Genomic DNA, 21,834 nt, shown 5'->3' with positions numbered 1-21,834 from the left:
TCTAGATCCTCTAAGTGAAAAGATTTCCCTGGAATCCTGTCTAAATCTCCTACTTCTCACCTTAGATCTATTCGTTTCAGTTATAGACCCTCTCAGCCAAGGATATTCTTCCTAAGGATGACCTTCCTATCTGCTCTATTTAGACCCCTTGTAATTTTACACACTTCAGTTAGGGGTCCCCGAGCCTCCTAGCCAATCTAATCTTTCCACCTAACTAAGTTTCTTCAGTATGGGGACTCTAGAATCCTCGTAAATGTCCTATGTATCTTCTCCAGTGCAGTCACATTTTTCACATAGTTTAATGACCAGAACTACAAGTGGTAGTTCAGCTATCACCTAACCCAGTGTTTTATGCTGCACCTCCATTACCTGCCAGCCCTATATCGTCAGAACGCTTTGTTGGCCATGTTATCTATCTATTCAGTCGCTTTCAGGGATCTGTGGACATGCACTCCTAGGTCCTCCTGTTCCTCAATCTACCTCAGTAGCCTATCATTTATTGTCCATTCACTTGTCCTTTTGGACTTCCCCAAAAGCATTGCCACAAGTTAAGAAATCAGATGGATCTTTCATCACCATTGTCAGTCAAGCATTTTTTATGGTTTTTAAAAGCTTTGGAGTATTTATACATTGCTAATAGCTTAACATAAAATGCCAAATAATCATGACATGGATTTATTTAATACTGTTCACATTCAGGTTTTTCCAGAGTACTTCAGTCAATGAATCACATCTAATAAGTCACTTGTTGAATGTCAAATTGTTAATCTATTATTTGGCTTTCTGTAGGCGGTTAAAATGTTAACCGTGTCTTCTAAACATGTGACTGGTGAACAGCGAGGAGGGAGGAAAAAAATCACGCTAGTTAGTAATCATGTGAGTGTGTTTCTTTTGTCTTTGATATAACATAAGCACACTGATATTTAATCTAGTGGTATGGTTTCTTAATGTGTTAACAGCTGCATTTCAATGGACCTCTGTGTCACAAAATCTTACTTGAAATTAATTCTCTTTTTGAGATTCTTATCACAAGTTGCTTTATATGTAGACCAAGTAAGAATACCCAAAGATGCATAGTTGCTTTTGATGGTATGAATAGCTGTTGGCTTATCCTACAGTTTAAAAACTTGGTGTTCGTAAAACACTTTAATGGATTATTCATTTAGTTCAGTAGTGCCGAACCTCCTAATTTGAATAGTTTCCTCATGAATGCAATAAATGGCGATTGATTTTTGTCTATTCCTAAACATGGTGTAATTAGTTTATTTTTGAAGTCTGCATACTGCACGTAGAAATGTGTTAAATCCTTTCTGTCTACTTAAAAGTACTAGAAGCTGTTATTATGAAACTGTACTGAGGCTGTTAATGTCTGTGTAAAGTTATAACAGTTTTTTCCGTTTTAATTTGAATACCAACAAACTCATATTTTCAGCTGTCAATTACATTATTTTGACAAAAACAAATTGATTGTTCATAATCTTGTGTTTAGGTACTTGATGTATTGCCACTATCTGAGAAGACAAAAGCAGAAAAAGCTAAACTTTTCATAGTAGCTGTAAAGGAAGTTCTCAGCAATGCCAATTATGAGCGTTTTACCAATGCAATGCAGAAGTACAAGTTGACAGATGATTTTGATACCATGCTGAGTGAAATGGCAGCACTTTTTACAGAAGATTCAAAAAAAAACAATCTTCTGCGAGGTAATTAATTGTAAGGATTAGCTATTGTGTGGTTAACTACAATTTATAAAACTATGTCTTCCTCTAAAACTGGTTTAAATGATTGCATGACTGGTAAATCTGCTAATCTTTGTTGACAGAATGGAACATAGTGTCATGCATGCATTTTTGAGTCAATGAAAGATTGGAATATAAATACTGGAGCAGGTCTGCCATTCTCTGACTGAGGCAAAACTACCTATGAAATATTGATTACTTATCTTTATGACTACAGCAGGTTACCTCATGGGGTTACATTGAAGAAGAGTGAGCAGTTGTCCACAGTGTCCTAGCCAATATTTATCCTTGAATCACCGTCACAAAAATAGATTATCTGATCGTTATTATGTTTCTGTCTGTGGGATGCACGCGTGCAAATCAGTTTTGTTTAATTGTTTCATGGGATGTGGGCACAACTGGCAAGAGCAACATTTGTTACTCATCGTCTATTACCCTTCAGTCATCATCTTGAACTGGTGCAGGTACACCCACAGTGCTTGTAGAAAGAGCTATTGTGGATTTTGCACCCACTGTTATTTCTCATGGAGCATTCTGTTGTCTGTGTTTATAAGAACAAAATCTTATAACTCCTTCCTTTGTTTCTTGTGTTAAATTTATTTACTTTCATTATTGGCTGATGAATCAATGACAAGCTTTTTTCCCTATTAGGAAAAACTTGTCTTCTGATTAGTCAGCCAATAATTAGAGTACATACATTTCCCACTAAAAGAACAAAGGACTTTTTTGTAAAAAATCTGATCAAAACCAGTTTATGAAAGCCTTCATTATTTTAACTGGTCTCCTTTTACCCTTTTCCTGCTCTAACGCAGTGAGCACCCCCCACTTCCGTTTCTCTGCAGTCTTAATGTCCATTGAACCCTTGATTTCCTTTGTCTCAGCAAATGATATCCAACATGGATGTGTGATTTATTCGTTCAGAGTCATAGAAATGTACAAGACGGAAACAGACCCTTCAATCCAACTCGTCCATACTGACCAGATATCCTAAATTAATCTAGTCCCATCTGCCAGCATTTGGCCTATATTCCTTTAAACCCTTCCTATTCATATACTCATCCAGATGCCTTTTAAGTGTTATAATTGTACCAGCCTCTACCACTTCCTCTGGCAGTTCATTCCATACACACACCACCCTCTTCATGAATAGGTTGCTCCTTAGGTCCCTTTTAAATGTTTTCCCTCTCACCTTAAACCTATGCCCCCTAATTTTGGATTCCACTACCCTGGGAGAAAGACCTTGACTATTCACCTATCTATGCCCCACATGATTTTATAAATCTCTAAAAGGTCATCCCTTAGCCTCTGACGGTCCAGGGAAAATAGCCCCAGCTTATTCAGCCTCTCCCTATAGCTCAAACCCTCCAAGCCTGGCAACATGCTTGTAAATGTTTTCTGAGCCCTTTCAAGTTTAACAACTTCTTTGCTATAGCATGGAGACCAAAAGTGGACTAACCAATGAGCCGCAACATGACCTCCCACCTACTATTGTCAATGCACTGACCAATAAAGGCAAGTGTACCAAGTGCACTCTTCACTACCCTGTCCACCTGTAACTCCACCTTCAAAGAACTATGAACCTGCATTCTAAGGTCTCTTTGTTCGGCAACGCTCCTCAGGACCTTACCATTAAGTGTACAAGTCCTGGCCTGATTTGTCCCTACTGAAATATACTATTTCACACTTAGCTAAAATTAAACTCCATCTGCCACTCATTGGCCCACTGGCCTCTCTGATCAAGCTCCTGTTTTACTCTGAGGTAGCCTTCTTCTCTGACCACTATTTGGTGTCATCTGCAAATTTGCTAAACGTATTCCTATATATTCACATCCAAATAATTTATATGAATGACAAAAAGGAGTGCACCCGGCACCGATCCTTGTGGCACACGGCTGATCACAGGCCTCCAGTCCAAAAAGCAACCCTCCACCATCACTCTGTCTTCTATCTTCAAGCCAATTTTGTATCCTAATAGCTAGTTCTCCCTGTATTCTGTGTGATCTAATCTTGTTAACCAGTCTACCATGCAGAACCTTGTCGAACACCTTACTGAAGTCCATATAGACAATGTCCACCACTCTGCCTTCATCAATCCTCTTCGTACTTCTTCAAAAAACTCAAGTTCGTGAGACACGGTTTCCCATGCACAAAGCCATGTTGGCTATCCCTAATCAGTCCTTGCCTTTCCAAATACATGCAAATCCTGTCCCTCAGGATCCCCTCCAACAAATTGCCCACCACTGATGTCAGGCTAACCGGTCAGTAGTTCCCAGGTTTTTCCTTACCACCTGAACTAATGGCACCGGGTTAGCCAACCTCCAGTCTCTGGCACCTCACCTGTGACTATCCATGATACAAATATCTCCGCAAGGGCCCCAGAAATCACTTCCCTAGCTTCCCACAGAGTTCTAGCATCCACCTGATCCAGTCCCAGGGATTTATCCACCTTTATGCGTTTTAAGATGTATAGCACCACGTCTTTAGTAAAATGGACGCTTTTCAAGACATTGCTATTTATTTCCCCAAGTTCTGTATCCTTCTCCACAGCTTCCATATCCTTCTGCACAGTAAACGCTGATGCAGAATACTCATTTAGTAGCTCATCCATCTCCTGCAGTTCCACACATAGGTGGCCTTGCTGATCTTGGAAAGGCTTGTTGTGGAGAATGGGGATTGTAGCTTGCAGATGGTTATTACAGGAAGAGTGCGCTGGTCTCATTTCATCTGAAGTCATTTACCTTTGCAATTGATGTAGGGGACTTGCAGTATTGCTTTGACCTGACTGCTTATTCAACTTGCTTGCATCTCTAGTGAGACTACTGTCTTGGCAGTATAGATACAAATGTACGAATTAGGAATAAGAGTAGGCCATTTAGTCTCTCAAGCCTTTCTTGCTTTTCGATTAAAGTCATGGTTGATCTAATCGTGGCCTCAATTCATATTCTTTCCCATCCTCTACTAACTGTTGATTCCAGGTGTCCATGGTGATGGACAACTCTGATATATAAACTGTTGCATAAGATTCTATGCAACTGTGTCAGGCTATGCCTGAATGTATTGATGGATTTTCCTTGTGAATCACAGCTTATTTTCTTGGGATATATTTTGTTGTTGTGATTCTATGAGATTTTAAAACTGTTTCTAAACAGAATTTTATCAGTTTGTTCGGCCACATCACAAAAAGAGGTTTGATGAAGCTTGCTACAATCTGACTGGTGAGGGATGTGGATTTAAACCTGAACATGCAGTTCCAAGAGAGGAGAGGAGAAGAGTGGAGCACGAAGAAAATGCAGGTATGTGGTTTAGAAGCATAAGTGTTCTGTTTAACTAAAATAATCCATTAGTTTGTTATCATTTTTTCTTGGAGTAATCGATTTTATAAATACATTCACCTATGCAACATTGAGCAACCCTGTGGAAGGATATTATTAAATTGGGTGGGTGCAGAAAAGATTTACTAGGATGCTACCGGGACTGAAGTGTTTGAGTTGTAGAGATCTGCTGGATAAGGGACTTTTTTCACTAGAGCGTAGGAGTTTGAGGGGTGACCTTACAGACGTTTATAAAATCATGAGGGGCATTAGGTAAGGTGAATAGCAAAGATCTTTTCCCTCGGGTTGGGAAGTTCAAAACTAGATGAAATAATTTTAAGGTGAGAGGAGAAAGATTCTAAAGGAACCTGAGGGGCAACTTTTTCACGCAGAGGGTTGTTCGTATGTGGAATGAACTGCCAGAGGAAGTGGTAGATGCAGGTAGAGTTTCAACATTTTAAAACACTTTGCTCAGGTAAACGAAAAGGAAAGGTTTAGAGGGATATGAGCCAAACACAGGAAAACTGGACGAGTTTAGTTTGGGAAACTTGGTCAGCATGGACTAGTTGGACCAAAGGGTCTATTTCTGTGCTATATGACCCTAAAAATGAATATCATCCTTCTTGTTTCAATTTCCAGTAAATTATATCACAGTTGATATTAAATGTTCTTCAGTGTTTGCTGCTGAGAAGATTGATGTACTTGCAGTCAACAAAAAAGGAAGTACCTGATGGGTGTTTTCCCGTTGTATATTTTGTTTCATTTTGAAATCGCTTCTTAAAAACTTATAACTGGAAATTTATCATGCCAGTTAATCTCTAATGGGAAGGGTTGTTAGTTTTAGAAGTGCAGTAGCTAGTATTTATCTTCCAATGAATCATTTTGTATTGCTGTTAACTAAAGTTTCAAAAGAGAGACAAGATTTCATTCATTCATTTTCTTCCAGCTTCTTTCCCACCTCTCTTTGCTCTCCCCTAACTCCATAACATCACCACAAAATTAGATTTGGTGAAACCTGTTACCATCTTGCAGGTGAAGAATTTGAACATCTCTGTATTTCTTTTATTTTGAGGGATTTGTTTAATTGAAATCCAGTCTATATGTTAAAGGCTGCTGTAAGGAAAATATTCGGAGCAGCTGTATAGCAGAGAACATTGCTGATTCATTGTTAGAACTGTTGTTGATTTTATTTTGCATTAATTAACTTATCAAAGTATTAATTTTCTTTGCTGATCAGAGAGTAGAAGTTAGAAAAATCATAGGGACTATGATGTCAGTTACAAGTAACATTAAGAGCAAGTTGCCTGCCTGTCATTTTGACCAGTGAATTGTGCATGGCAGTGACGTGCCTAAGGAGAGTCATATAGAAGATATGACTATAGGCAGTCTATAGTTCCAATGCAAAGTTGTCATAAGCTCGAAAAATCCTTAAGCAGTATTTTAATCTTGTAAGTTTTTAAATAGATAATTTAATTGCACTCTCGGTTCCTAATCAGCTTACTGTTACTGATTTTACACCTATACTTACAGAGATGTCAATTCCTAAATACGGCAACTATGGGATTTTTTTGATAGTCCTAAAGGCTCAGTTCTATGTACCTGCTTCAGTTGTACATTGAGTTAATGCTTGTTCTTTTCTTACATCAATATGCATTAATAAATCAAAATGCCAATATAAGCCTACATTTTCTTAGAAGCAATTTAATAAATGCTATAGGAAAGAAGTCTATGCCAAATTTCTGCATTTTATAGCATTGCACTTTAATTGAAAAACTGCTGAAAATTTTTTGATGATTGTTGAAAGCACTAATTACTTGCATGAAGGAAAAGGGCAATGGCTATCAATTTCCCAGGAAATGCAAATGAAGTAATTCCTCATATTACAAAATTCAGTTTCCTGGAACAAATGAGTATTTGCTTTCACTTTGAAACTTGCTGTCTATTTCTTCCTGTATGTTAGAAAATCTGTATTGAGATTACACCAAATCCTGTATTACTTGGTCATAAAAGGGGAAAAGGTTTTGGATTTGATACCTGATTTGTGCTTGTTTCATTTCAAGCTGCATTGGGAAGGAATAAGTTAGATTAAGGGTTCCCGAACTAAGTCCTGGCAGAAGGATGTAAAATATGAATGATAGACGAGGATATGAATCTGAAACCACCATTATTTTTCTAGCTCCCTTGAGGAACAACTTACTAACATTCACCATCTGTAAAGTTCATTATATCTCACCGTAGGTCTTCAAGTATGAGATCAGTATAAAAAGTTACATTATGAAAGATTTGATAGGTAATATCAGCTATTTCCATATTGACATATTAAGTTTGTTGGTGTCAGGTTCCAAATTCAGTCCATGGTTTGCACTGAGTTAGTGAATTGCAACTAGACAGGGGAAGATGCATGACTTGTGGTCTCCTTTCTATTGGGATAGGAAGAGGAGAAAGAAATGGCCAGTTTCAAATGTTTGCTTCATAGTCTTCCCATGCTTGCAGGAAGCGTATATGAATTTTGAAGGACACAATCCGGCTCCATCATAATGCCTATTTCTTGCTTTAGTATCTTGCCAAACCTACTGAGAACTTTTCTCGCAGGGGTCACTGTTGATAGGAGTAGATGGGGCAAATACTTGGGATCATAAAGCTTTGAAATCCATTTCTATAACCTGCACATTTTTAATGTTACTTATTTTTAAATCATTGTTCAAATTCAATGTGATAAATGTGAATCCATATGAAATGTGGGAAATAAAAATTTGAGTCTTTCCAATCTTAAATTTGACAAAAAAATTCATGCTATAATCACTTAAAGATTATTGTAAAGTTGCCCTTCTGCTTAAAGCAGGATAATTACTTAACATTTTATGAAAAATCTAGGTAATGAGAATAGATGGAGGTTTGAGCCAGCAGTCTCTGCAGAGAGCAAATTTACATCATCTTCAAGTTCATCTCAACAGCTAAATGCTTGCACACATCTCAACAGAGGAGGACAGCACCTAAACAGTGGCATGGTTAACCAAGGTAAACACCTTCCCTTGTTGATATGCAAAGTGTTATTTAGATTATTTTTATTTGATACAGACCTGATTTCAAATGATTTTGAGAAATTACTTTGCTTCCTTTTTGGGAAATCTCCAGAATGTGTCTTTTGCAGAGGAAAAAGTGGTGGTCTCGTTCCCTTACCAGTAGTTTTAGTTCAAAAGTCTTAGAACATGCAACATTTTTTGAAATTTAATCAGAGTTAATTGTGTGCAGATCAGTGAGCTACTTGTTACCAAACATCATTGTAAACTTCATGTACAACATTTAAAGAAATCATAGTCACTGACATGATAAAGATAAATCCCCTTAAGAAAACCAAGGGCTGAGAGATGGGAATTATAAAACTTCATCAAGTGAATACACTTAATTGTAGGCAGCAGGTAATTAAGAAGTCAAATGGAATATTGTCCTTCATTGTTAGCGGGGTGGAATTTAAAAATGGGGATGTTATGCTATAGCTGTACAGGGTGCTGCTGAAGCCACACCTAGAATCCTGTGTACAGTTTTGGTTTCCTTTCTTGCAAAAGGGTGCACTGGCACAGGAAGGGGTGCAGGGGAGCTTCACTAGGTTGATTCCAGAGTTGAGAGGGTTGGCTTACGAGGAGAAATCAAGTGGACTGGGATTATACTTGGTGAAATTTAGAAGAATAAGGGGGGGGGGAATCTTATAAAATTATGAAGGAAGTAGGTAAGATAGAAGCAGGAAGGTTGTTTCCACAGGTGGGTGAAACTGGAACTAGGGGGCATAGCCTCAAAATAAGGGGGAGCAGATTTTAGGACTGAGTTGAGGTGGAACTTCTTCATCCAAAGAGTTGTGAATCTGTGGAATTCCTGCCCGGTGGAGCAGTTGAGGCTGCTTCATTGAATGTTTTTAAGGCAAAGATAGATAGATTTCTGAACAGTAAAGGAATTAATGGTTATGGTGAGCAGATGGGTAAGTGGAGCCGAGTCCATGAAAAGATCAACCATGATCCTATTGAATGGCGGAGTAGGCTCAATGGGCAGATGGCCTATTCCTGCTCCTGTTTTTGTTGTAAAAAATGAGATTTTCAGAAACCTGTTTTGTCTAAGATGACTGCTTTATAAATTTGATTAGAAGATTGTATTAATGTAGGTTTTTGCCTTCCTTAAATGTAGGTGAATTTTGTAATTCTGAACCATCTGTTTCTACAACTGCACCTCCAAAAACATTAACTTCGACAGCAGACCAGAAGAAACAACATGTACTTGCTGCCTATATTAGTGATGTTAAGAAGGCTTTAGGACCTAGTAAATACAATAGATTCTCATCGGTACTTCAGACATATAAAAAGACAGATAACTATGATGACATGGTATCTGAAGTAGGTGCCCTGTTTACTGAAAAGTCTGAGGATTTTCATTTACTAAGAAGTAAGTTCTGGTATTTTGATGATACTAAGTTCGTGCTAAGGTTTTATCTGTTGGTAATGATTTATTCCTGGAAACCATCAAACTCTCAGCTAATGCACAGCACATCAGAAGTTCATCCAGTTGTTAGCTTTTCAGTAAAAACATAAAATACTTAATAAAAATGTGCTGATAACATTACATTACATTACAGCCATATATTGCCTCCAATGCAAATGTTGTCTTCCTTATTTAAGGAGGCCAAAACTCCATGCAGTTCTCCGGATTTGGTCTCAGCAATGCACTGTAGAGTTATAGCAACATTTCCCTTTTTTTTCAGACTCCATGCCCCTCTCAATAAAGGCCAGTGTTCCAATTGCTGTCCTAATCACTTGCTGTACCTGCAGGCTCAGTTTTGTGATTTGCATATGAGGACACCCAGAACCATAGTAATTTTGCAGTCTCGCTTTATTTAAATATTGTGCTTTTCTGTTTATACTACCGAACTGGACCACCTCATGCTTCCAATCTTTGAAACCAAGATATTTGCTTTTATACGACGCCATTAGCAGGGTCTGAGAACTGCTTGAAACTCTTCAGAAAGCTTTAACCCGTGAAAGCTCTGAAAGAAGCATATGCACCTACTGCTTTCCAGTTTTAATAAAAGAAATAATAATGCCAACTTGTATTTATATACAATAGTATCTAGCATAAAATGCTTTTCAAGTAGCATCAATGTGGAAACTTTGAAGTTTGCTTTCTGATCTTGTCTACCTTCCTCTATTAACGTAATTGCACCTGAATATGCAAAGAGTTGGTCCGAACGTAAAATCTTTGGAGATAGGCTTGCTTTAATCTGATAGTTATTTGTACTGCAGAGTTCGGTAAATTGGTGGAAGCAATCACAGGCCAGATTTTAGACAGTGTTGTTCCATTATGATGTTTGTGCATTTATACAGTGCAATGAAGTGCTCCCATTTACAGCTTTGATATCCCAATGTAACAAAAATCTATCAATTTAAAGGGGGGCGGGGGCGATGAGGGGGGTGGTTTGAGGATGGAGGGACAAAGCACAGTGGTTATGTTGTGCAAATGGCATTCAAAGGCCCTGACAAAATAATCTGGATTTGAGTTCAAATCCCAATACAGCCACTGGTGATTTTTTTTAAAAAATTAAATAAATCTGGAATTTCAAAAAAAGCTAATGTCAGTAATGGTGATCGTGAAATTGCCAGTAAGGACATAATAGACTTGTTGACTTCCTTCTATGATTCTGCATCCTTAATCAGTTTTCCAGTATTTGACACCAAACCCATTGCAACGTGGTTGTCTTGAAATTACTCTCAAGAAAGACCAAAGCAATATACTCCTTAATATTTAAGACATGACTCAAGGGCAAGTAGGGCTTGATGAAATAAGTGAGGGTCACATTCAGTTAATGAACGAAAACAAAAGCTCATGTACAAGATAAATGTAGGTGTGGTTGGATTAGATGTGGAAGCTGTCCAGTATGTGCTGACCATTTCCCCAAGAAGCAGTGTTTGAATAAGGAAGGGGTTTGTCCCCAGAATAGATCCTTCAGAGATTCTGCTGTGGCAAACAAAATGTACTTGTAATTGGACTTCGGCAGTTCAGAGGAAACTACATTTTTTTTTATTCAGTGTTTATGGCTCCAGTATTGAGAGAACTATCTTTGTGCTACTGAAAACAATTTGGTCTTTTCAAAGGATTGTACTGTCATTAACTTTTTAAAAAAAAACAATTCCAGGCGTGCAATATTTGTGATAATGTTTGCTAATTATACTTTCGTAGGATTTTATATATTTATTAGAACACACCATAAACAACAGTTTAACCAGATGTGTAAAGAGCTGACGGGAACAGACTGTAAACAGCTCATTGAGAATGAGTGTGAACCTGAGAGACAAAGAGGAACTCTGAGCAAAACTGAAGAGAAACTCCCTAAACATACAGTCCTGACTGGAAACCAGAGTGCCAGCAATAACGCGAATGGTAAGGACATCCTGGCAGATATGATATTCATTTCATATGATGACTTTCACAAGATAATTTTTGGGTTGTAAATGAACACAGGTACTTGGAATACAGAGAAGTAACCATTTCCATGGACTAGCTGGAAACCAGTTCTCAGGTGGTGGGGAGATCTGTTGATATTCCAGTAATGTCACTCATTGCAGGAGGAGTTTTACTACAATACACAGCAAATTCTAAAGTATACAGTGTGGAGCTGGAGGAACATAGCAGGCCAGGCAACGTCAGAGGAGCAGGAAAGCTGACATTTTGGGTCGGGACCCTTCTTCAGAAATGGGGGAGGGGAAGGGGGCTCTGAAATAAATAGGGAGAGGGGTTTGGGCTGGGGAAGGTAGGTAGGATGGTGATAGCAGGTAGGTAGTGGTGGTGGGGATTGGTCAGTGAGGTGGGAGGAGCAGATAGGTGGGAGAGAAGATGGACAGGTCAAGGAGGCAAGGATAAGAGGGAGGGTTAGTCTTGGGATGAGGCCAGGGGTGGGGAGATTTTGAAGCTAGTAAAGGTGGGATGGCGATAGGTGAGTGCAGGTAGGTGGTGGTGGGGATTGGTCAGTGAGGTGGGAGGAGCGGATAGGTGAGAGAGAAGACGGACAGGTCAAGGAGGTCTGATGTTGCCTGGCCTGCTGTGTTCCTCCAGCCCCACACTGTGTTATCTCAGACTCCAGCATCGGCAGTTCTTACTATCTCTGAAATTCTAAAGTATGATCTTTTTAATTACTATATTCCCTGACTATTTTAGTTTCAATGGCATTAGGCTAGATAGAAAAAGCCTAATTATTTTTAATTGCCACAGCCTTTTTATATCTGTAAGAGCTTATTCTTTTTAGTTATCCACCTGGTATTGGACAAGAGCATTCCCAAACTAAAGGGTTACTATCTATTGATATTAACTGGGCTGTTCTGTGCTCCTATGCCACTAAGTTGAAAATCCTGTGAACTGATTGTGGTTTTTCCCCTGATAAACTCCCCTATAGCATGAAATTTTGTTTCATTTCATTATTGTCAAAATGAAGCCTTCGAAAACAATTATTTCATTTTTTAGGAAATGTTGGAATTTATTAACATGAATAATGAAGAGAGACCATAGGGCTGCTCTTTTTTTTTTAGAGAAAGCCAACTGCTGGTGCTTTAACTTGATGGTCACCATGCCTCAGGTGAGGGGAGAGGTTAAGAATGAGAGTCCTTTGTGGTAACCTCAGCTGGTTTGGGAATTGAACCCAGGCTGTTGCCATTACCCTGCATTGCAAACCAGCTGTCCAGATGACTGAGCTAATTTACCCCGATACGTTTTACCTTTTAACATGGATAGTACTTAGAAAGTTGCCTTCCTTTCCTTCCTCGGAATGTCTTCTTCTGTTCTCCTGCCAATCTCTTTCTCTGTCCTGTATCATCTGACTGTCTCTTGACCAAGTATGTTCAGAGTGTTAAACAAGTGAGAAAATCAGCAAGACGAAAAAAGTATGTGGTGGTTTAAATAAATATTAAAATATGGAAACCTTCTTATGAGCAGCAGTACAAAAATGACACTCACTGGGAATACTTGGAACAGAATGACTTTTAAATCCAATATGGACAAGCAAAGTGTGCATTCAGGAGAGAATACCAGGAAAAGAAAGCCTTCAATGAGGCTTTAAACTGTAATGAACTGTCTAATTGTGCTTTTACATTATACAACAATGCTCTAGCCTTTCCCAAAATTAAATAGCAATACTATTTTATGATATCCAGGAGAGCTGTAAGTGCAGCTTCGATTAGATGGATACCCACAACGGAGCAGGCATGTTCAAATATTTGATGTCAAGCAAATGTCATCATTTAATCACAAGTTGTCCAAGTATGATAATGGCTTTTCTTTTTCCCGATTAATAATTTTAATAGCTGAAGGATCTGGAACTACACAAAGCAGGATTTCAGCATTCTTTCTAAATGGTGGAAAATCAAAGCCTTTAAATGTCTTGGAGACACCAAGCACTTTACATTGCACTAATGACAACAATATGGTAAAGAGCTGTCCCTCTGAAGTTCAGGACGAGGAAACAAAAAGCATACGATCCCCATCTGCAAATGCCCCATTACTGCCTTTCTCCTCTGATGTGAATTTGAAATTAGGTAAGTTGCATGAATTAACATACTTTAAAATGGATATTTAACTGGATAAATCACTTCAGAATTAGACTGCACATTAACCTGAAATTCCCTGTAAATATATTCCTACACTTTACAAAAAAATTTTTTGAATTTCAATTTTAAAAGCTATGAATTTCAGAGTGCTTTGGAATGTTCAGAGGTTGTGCAAGGCACTGTCTGGATAATTTATTTTGAGACAAATCAACTTGCTTCCAAGTTATTCATTCATCTCAACAAAAGCCAAGCACAGGATGTGCATTAAGAAATATACGTAGGTATCAGTGGTTTTCTGAAAAGCCTGAAACATTCAATTCTGGTGATAATTTTTGTTTCTTTTGCAAGTTCCGTTGTGCATTTTTAATACTGTATTCTGGCTTCGATAAGTTCAAGAAATGTTCCAACTATTCTGTGATAATATGATGGTTTTATATTATGGTGACTTGCCATTATGAAAGGTTCTTGTATGCTTCTAAATAAAGTAGTAATTGTGGATGAAGTTATTGATTAGTGGATACAAAATTACAAACCACGAATCTTTCAGTCTACCTAGCTTCCTTCATCCAGAAACCCCTGGTAGTTTCCCAGTTGTGCTGTTTAAATTGCTTCATGAATTGAAGGTTTTTCTTCTAGGTTTTTGTTTCTACTGTTGGAAGTTCATTGTGTACATGTGGTAGTTATTGACTGAGGACTGACCTGTGCTCCTATTAAGCTGCAGGCTTTACATCTCAGAGAAGGCCCAGGTTCAAGTCCCAGCTGCCCCAGACATGTGTCATCAAATGTCCGAACAGCTTGATAATCTATAGAGGAATCTTGTAGCGCAGTGGTAGCATCTGTGCCGCAGGAACCAGCAGCTAGGTTTAATCACATTCGAAAGAAGGCATCTGTTGACAGAGCAACAACCCTTAGATTTTCTGAAGTAGCAGTCATAGACTAGAGGGTGGGGGCATTGGGTTCCAGGGGAAGGGATGGGTCCCTGAGGGCAGGGGCCATGCACGGGGAGGTTGGGGCATATTGGTACCGGGGGCAGTAGGGAATCTTGGCTCTCGGAGGGCTAGAGGAAAGGAGATAGATCAGGGTCCAGGGTGGAGGTGTGAGTGGCAAGCTGGGGTGTCAGTTTAATAGCTTAGCCAGAAGTTGGACTCCGTCTTTAAATGCCAGTTATTTTTTGATAACTATTTATTTAACATTAAAAGTACCCTCCAAATTCTCTGATTTAAGTAGAGATATTTCCTGGGTTCCAGGCACAGGAAATTGCCATCAAATTCATCAATTTCCTGGGCAGCATCCTTAGAGTTTGCTACATCAGGGATTCCACAGGGTGTGGAAGTGCAACTTGCACCTGTACTGCAGAAACAACTATTGTTTAATACAGTGAATGGGAAATCCAGGCCCTTCTGTGTCCGTATCTCTGTGATCACCCTACTTTGAGGTGCCAGCAACAAGCTATGCTGATTAATCACCTATTTAAAAAACAAAATTCATAGAAAGCAAAATAACTTGAATTGCTGAAACTGGGAACATGCATATAAGTTTTTATTTTAAATATAGAGTTCATCATTCACGGTAAGGTACTAACGTTCAAAGAGGTTGTGAATTTAAGTGCAATAATTTGAAAAGTGTAATTGTATAGGAACAAACTGAAATACATTTTACATTGCATTAGACCAAATTGTGATGTGATGCTTCAATACAAGTAGCTCCTGAAAGAGTGTAAAGTTGATTATTCAATGAGTGGCTTGTGCAATCTAATTTGATGATGATACTGTTGTATTATGTGTGCCCCATGTAGTTTGAGATTCAGCATTCTAAGCCAGTACTGAACTTTGAAATGTCCAACATTATCACATCTGCATACGGAATCCCCTCTTTATTAAAGCTGAACGCTCCTCAATGTATGCTGTTCTGTTTTCTACTCTTGTGCTTTTTAGATCAGGTATTATGACCCTTTTAAAATATCCCATTTTGTTTGTGGTGTGATTCTCTTTATTTTTAGAGCCTACAACGATCAGGCACATACAGAGAGAGACAATAAAGGATATATTTTGTTTTATTATTTTTCACCTGTTCCTAATGACATGTGAATCTTGGGCACAAGTACCAGAATTTGAGCTCAAATCTTTAATTTTCTAATGATCTACAAGTCATCCTTCCATACACAACTGTGTCACAGGATTTTTTTTTTAAATAGTGAATAAGCTCTAGCTTGTTTCTTTTTGGACATCTTCGTGGCTAGTAAAGGTAACGTCACAGTAGTACCAGAGGACCATAGGCCCAGACAACTGGTGGCTTAACCTGAGATAAGGGGAGAGATTGAGAAGGAGAGTCCTTCATGGTGACCTTAGCCAGTGCAGGAAGTGAATACATGCGTTGGTGGGCCCTCTGGATTGCAAAGCAGCCATCTGGACAACTGAGCTAACTGGTCTAGGCCCGAAACGTCAGCCTTCCTGCTCCTCTGATGCTGCTTGGCCTGCTGTGTTCAAGCAGCTCTACACCTTGTTATCTCAGCTAACTGACCCTTATCTGCTGGCTGGTATGGGAGCTGTGAAAACATTTTTCCAAATAGGTAGATCCTGTAACTTGTTACTCGAGCGAAGTTGCCCCCTAATTGGGATTTGGTACTTGAAGTGCTTTTTATGTCCATTAATGTACTGCAACTTGTAACACTTAGACAAACTACTTCATATTAACAGGTCTTGTTTTTCGGAAGAAATTTTATAAACTTTGCAAATATTCTGCTAGGTTTCCACTGCATAGTTTGCAGAATTGATGCAACAGTGCCATTTAATTGTCAATCCTGTGACTTCACCTGCTGTATGTCTTGCTGGAAGCAGTTGTTGAAGGTTAGACTGGCTTTTTTTAACTTTTTCAGTAAAATACAGCCTGATTACCAATTAAGATCTTTTTTTTAAATACGTTAACTCTATAGATACTTCTGGAAATCAGAATTCGTCAGCTAAAGCAGTAGCTAGATAAGTAAGTCTGAGAAAATTGATACTGGGCTGAAAATATAGTTACTTCACACAAATACATCGAAAGCAGATTGATGGTTTGTTGTGATTTTTCGGTACAGGAGGTACCTAATTTATGAACATCTGTCTTAAGCACACTCATATGCACCAATGCAATCTGACATAGGGGTGTAAGTTTAAAGATCAGAGATATAAACATTTCTCATTCTTAGGAACAGCTGTTTAATATTGTTTTACATTATGTTCTCAATTGCGCACAAATCGACCTGTGAATGGACTAAAACAAAACCTGTTTGCAATTTCAGTTTGATAACTGATGATTACAAAAGTTTAATTCATGTAGGTGTTTCCACTTGAGCATTTTTGCCACCCAAAAGAAGTGGTAGATGTGGGTACAGTTACAACAGACTGTACAGGACATTGGTTAGACCAGTTTTGGAATACTGCATTCAATGCTGTTCTACCTTCTATTGAAAATATGTTGTTAAATTTGAAACAGCGCACAAAAGACTTACAAGGATGTTGCCAGAATTTGGAGGGCTTGAGCTATATGGAGAGGCTGAATAGGCTGGGGCTATTTTCCCTAGAGCGTTGGAGGCTGAGGGGTGACCTTTATGAAGTTTATAAAATCATGAGGGACATGGCTAGGGTGAATTGCCAGTCGTCCTCCCAGGGTAGGGGAGTCCAAAACCAGAGGGCATATGTTTTAAGGTGACAACGGAAAGATTTAAGAGATCAAAGGGGCAACTTTTTCATGCAGAGGGTGGTGTGTGGGGATTGAGCTGCCAGAGGAAGTGGTGGAGGCTGGTGCAATTACAACATTTAAAAGGCATCCGGATGGATACATGAATAGGATGGGTTTAGAGGGATATGGGCCAAATGCTGGCAATAGGACTAGATTAATTTAGGATATCTGGTCAGCATTGATAAGTTGGACTGGAGGGTCTGTTTCCATTCTGTAGAATTCTGTGACTCTATTTAAAAAGTGTTGGACAGATACCTGAAAAGGAAAGGTTTAGAGGGATATGGGCCAATGCAGACAAATGGGATTAGTTTTACTCTGGGAAATCTGGTCGGCATGGATAAGTTGGACTAAAAAGTCTGTTTCCTTGCTGCATGACACTGTGACTCTATGTGAACTGTTCTCAGAAACATGCTTGTTTTCCTGTATTGGAATTAGTTAATCCACGAGAATATTGTGAAGAGGATTCTGCCTGTGTTACTCATTCCAATTTTGAGGTTTTGCTTTTGACGTATTGGCTTGCCACAAAAGTGCAACTAATGGAAAAACCACTAATGGAAAAAATGTTCAAAGATAAAAGGAGAGACATAAAGACTCTCAGTGCCAATATGGGTAGATTAAATAAACCACTATTATTCTGGATCCATATTGGGAAATAAACTGCAAACGTGAAAAGATGATAGTTATACAAGGCAAAAGTCAGGCTGCTGTCATTTGGGAACATAATTATCTAGGAAAAATTAAACACATATTATATGCATAATGTAGATTCAAAACAATGATGCCTTGAGCTCTACTTTTCTATGACTGTGCAGAAATCAATAGCGAATCAAAAATTGAGACAGGATTCTGTCACCAGGTCTGCATGCAATCATTGAATTTTGTTTCCACATGATTAATTCTATACCCTTTCAAATTTTCCTGTTCACAGTTTGAAATTTTTTGTTTCCTAATATTAGATGGTTTCATCTTGTTACTTTTTGAGTCTGTAAGGTTTAGAGCCAGCAGCAAGAGATAAGCCATATATTTGCTCCATTCCTCTGAAACATATCTGTTCTACATATCATGCTTTACCCTAAATGTTTTTTGTGATAATCAACTGTTTTTATAGTCATGTTTTGTTTGCCAGTCTCTGGATTCAGGAACCAGAGATGAAATAGTTGAGAACCATAGAAGAACAACCATCCAGAATAAAAATAGCTTTATTATTATCCCAAAATGTTAAGGAGGAAGTTCTTCATTCGATTGACTCTAATTGTTGTGCATATGTTTCTGTTTAAGATAATTTCCAATGCTGTGTTTCTGGTGCAAGTGCCTTAGTTTCATACCATGTAGAAGGTCAACCCTTTGACCTGCATGTATATAACTCTTTTCTCTAGAATCACCCACAGTAAATTTGTGTATTGTCCATGACCATCTTAATTTTAAGAAAGTCTCAAATCTAGTAGTTCTGAATAATTAGCCAGTTCTATAGCTATATTATTAACTAATTTTGAACACATAAATTAATATCTACTATTTTACCAAAATATTCTGTGTAATGATTCAAAGTAATGAAAACAACTCTTGATAAAATGCACCTGTATATCAACATCATATCTGTGTTGATAAACTTTCATATTTTCATCTCAAAAATCTACTAGCCTCATTCTTTAATTTCATTGAAGCTAGCAACCGTAATGTTTTAGAGTTGGGGCAGTTGGTAGTAGGGTTGATGAAACTTTTGTAGGAGGGAAATAGTGATGTTATTTGAGTTTAAGTTGAATTACAACTCTTGTGTAAGAGTAAGATCTACCCATTGAGATACTGTTCCATTCTAAGCCCTTTATTCAATGGTCTGTTCTATGGTGGTTTGGAGTACAAAATCCTGTCATGGTTGTAAACCAGTTAGTCTGTATTAAGTTATAGTACCTGGGCTTAACAAAAAATTACCTTTGTTTATCAAGCTTACTAAAGAACATCTTTGGTTCCCATCATGTAATAACTGTGTTAGAGAATAAAGGTGGGATAGATAGATGGGAGATTTAATAAAGACATTTTCCAGTGTTATTTCTGTAACATAATACTTTGAGAGGCTATTTTTATTATTGCAGTTTTTCCCTTTCTGATTATTTTAGTTATTTGCACTGTTATTGTATGAACTGAACAAAGCTAAGTAGACCTTCCCCTATCAGCAGTCCAAAGATCAAAATGTAAATATATTTATTGAAATACAGCATTTCCAAAGATTTCACTGTCCTATCATCTTTCCAGAAAAATAAGAAGTGCCCAAAGTGCAAAGAGATCGTCAACAGAAGATGCTTGAGGCAACTTTTCTTTTGGACATATGATCCACGGTCTATCAATCAAGTGAGGAGCAAATTGGATACGTCAAGGAAATGACTTTAACTCTTTGGACAAAAGCACTTTTATTTGGGTATAAACTATCTTTAAACTTGTGTTTTGTAACTATCAAAATAAGTCTTTTTTTAAAAAATATCATACATCTGGGAAGGTTCTGAATTTTGTAAATGTCAGCTTTGTTGAAAGCATCTGAATTAAAAAAAAGATAAAATGCATGCTTTTATATAAAGAATTTAGGAATCAAAGGTGGTCAAGATGACAGTAATACCTTTTAAGCAGTAGAAATACAATTCAGTTGGATCTGGAATTTGGTAAATGGCGTAGAACATTGAATAATCACTGTGATTCGGTGGAGTGATGGATGTCAGTTTACTTAGCTTTGCATTTGCCAGGAATGTATTGTATAAATCTGAAAATCTGCCACAAAGACAAAATGTTGAACTGATCCAAGAGTACTGTGTCAAAAAAGGCAATATTTAATGGGGCAATGGGGAAAAGAAAAATGAATGAATGAAAATATTCTAAGTACAGTTGCCTGTTATACTTGTCCTATCCCACAAGGAGTTAATGCAGAAACACCAAACCCTATAATGTAATCACTGCATTTCTGCCAACAGTTGCATAGGAGTCCTGATCAACTGAAGTCGGGCATAAAATTAAGTGATGATTGCCTCTTGGACGGGTGACGAGTTAAATTTTCCACACCCCGTGAAGGCATGTTAGGAGCCAGAAGCCTGGGGAAATAATGACGACCTGTATCAGGCCTCCTAAAGAGTATTCCCAAGTCAGGAATGTTTCCCAGGGTTCGCATTTGAACTGTTTCCCTGATCTCTCAAACCAGGCAGCCAGCCCCCATCATAGATGATTGTTCTTTGTGTAGTTGGGCAGCCTCCATAAGCAATGAGGCTTACTCCACCACTGGCAAAATGCTGTAATGTTTCCCTGTCCACCCGCATGGATTGCCAAGGCACCAGAGTTACCAATCCTCAAAATTACAGGTTGCCTCTTGGTGTCCGTCTGGTAGACATCAGCGGTGAACCTACGGCCCTTGTTTGATCTCAACATCAGGATCTTCAATCTCCACAGCAAAATCCCGGTTCCAAGTCTGAAAAAATATATCTTGCCTAAATCTTCTTGTCTCTGGATTGTCATCCACTGGACAGATTGAGGAAGGTGCACATCAGGAACCAGTGGAAGCCCTTACCAGTGGAACTTGAGTGGGAATTGCCTGAGATGTTTAAACTATTTTTGGGCAATTCCCCCGCCTTCATGGCTGGGATCATGTACGAATGTGTCTGACTCTGAGGTAAAACTGGAGACTTGATACAGTCAATCGAGTTATCTTGGTAGATATACTGGAATGGTTAGACAGTTTAAAATCTGTTAATTCCACAACTGACCACCTGCCTACGTGATGACCTGCCTCAACAATCCAAGAACTGGAGTCCCCATAATGAAATCCATTAAACTGTTTCTTCAACAAAGCCAGCTGAAGCCAAGTACAGCTGGATATAGGGTAAATGGTAATTAAGCAGTGATTAATTCAATTAATTCACAACTTCAATTTGAACTCTGCAGTACAAATATTTGGTGCTGCATTTTTGAATTGACCTTATTTGTTTGCCTGTCTATGTTATATCTATGTTGACTGCACTTTGCCCTACAATATCAATATGCACAATCAATTGTTGGTGATTTTTCAACTGGTTCATGAATATGAACGTTAGAAACAAAGGGACAGTCTTTCATGCAGGTACAAAAAAAGGATGCATGTGAAAGGACGTGTAAAGATCACGATGTCCATTAATCCTCTTTGGTTTGGCAAAACCTTTACCTTTCTCCCTACACACACTCATATACACACACAAGCACACAAAGCACGCCAATGTGGAATGACTGCAAGGCTCAATGGAATGTATGAAAACAGTCTGATGTATCAAAATCCATGCCTGCACCTATCAATAAGACAGATGAGCACTGAGAAACAGTGGAAATTGGAAAAATTCATCTAAAATTCCTTGAAAGTGTCTGAGGTATTAGGAATACCTAAACTAGACTCAACCACTGTGGAAACTAGTTCCACCAAGTACTCCAATTTTACTTGGAAGCAAACAGGTTTCATTCCAAAAATTGTAGTTTGTGAAATAATTC

At 38.3% G+C, this 21,834-nt stretch overlaps 1 protein-coding gene across 4 annotated transcripts in view; it reads left to right on the top strand.

Annotated features, from left to right (window-relative positions):
- The window catches only part of rtel1 (regulator of telomere elongation helicase 1), a 109,735-nt gene extending 88,542 nt beyond the window's left edge, over nt 1-21,193 (top strand). For 2 of the 4 annotated variants that reach the window (XM_048608503.1, XM_048608501.1), the window contains 9 exons: nt 790-876; nt 1,490-1,700; nt 4,886-5,029; nt 7,922-8,065; nt 9,224-9,478; nt 11,267-11,467; nt 13,381-13,611; nt 16,369-16,469; nt 19,594-21,193. In XM_048608503.1, coding sequence (XP_048464460.1) covers nt 790-876; nt 1,490-1,700; nt 4,886-5,029; nt 7,922-8,065; nt 9,224-9,478; nt 11,267-11,467; nt 13,381-13,611; nt 16,369-16,469; nt 19,594-19,722 — 1,503 coding nt within the window. In that variant the 3' untranslated portion in view covers nt 19,723-21,193. The remainder of the gene's footprint in view (nt 1-789; nt 877-1,489; nt 1,701-4,885; nt 5,030-7,921; nt 8,066-9,223; nt 9,479-11,266; nt 11,468-13,380; nt 13,612-16,368; nt 16,470-19,593) is intronic. The other 2 variants (XM_048608502.1, XM_048608499.1) reach the window with 2 other exon arrangements.
- Nucleotides 21,194-21,834: the final 641 nt, after the last annotated feature.

This window comes from Rhincodon typus, chromosome 19 (assembly GCF_021869965.1).
Source record: "Rhincodon typus isolate 14 chromosome 19, sRhiTyp1.1, whole genome shotgun sequence".
Taxonomy (NCBI): domain Eukaryota; kingdom Metazoa; phylum Chordata; class Chondrichthyes; order Orectolobiformes; family Rhincodontidae; genus Rhincodon; species Rhincodon typus.
Note: the sequence above shows the minus strand (reverse complement) of the source record. Positions and strands in the feature narration are given on the sequence as shown.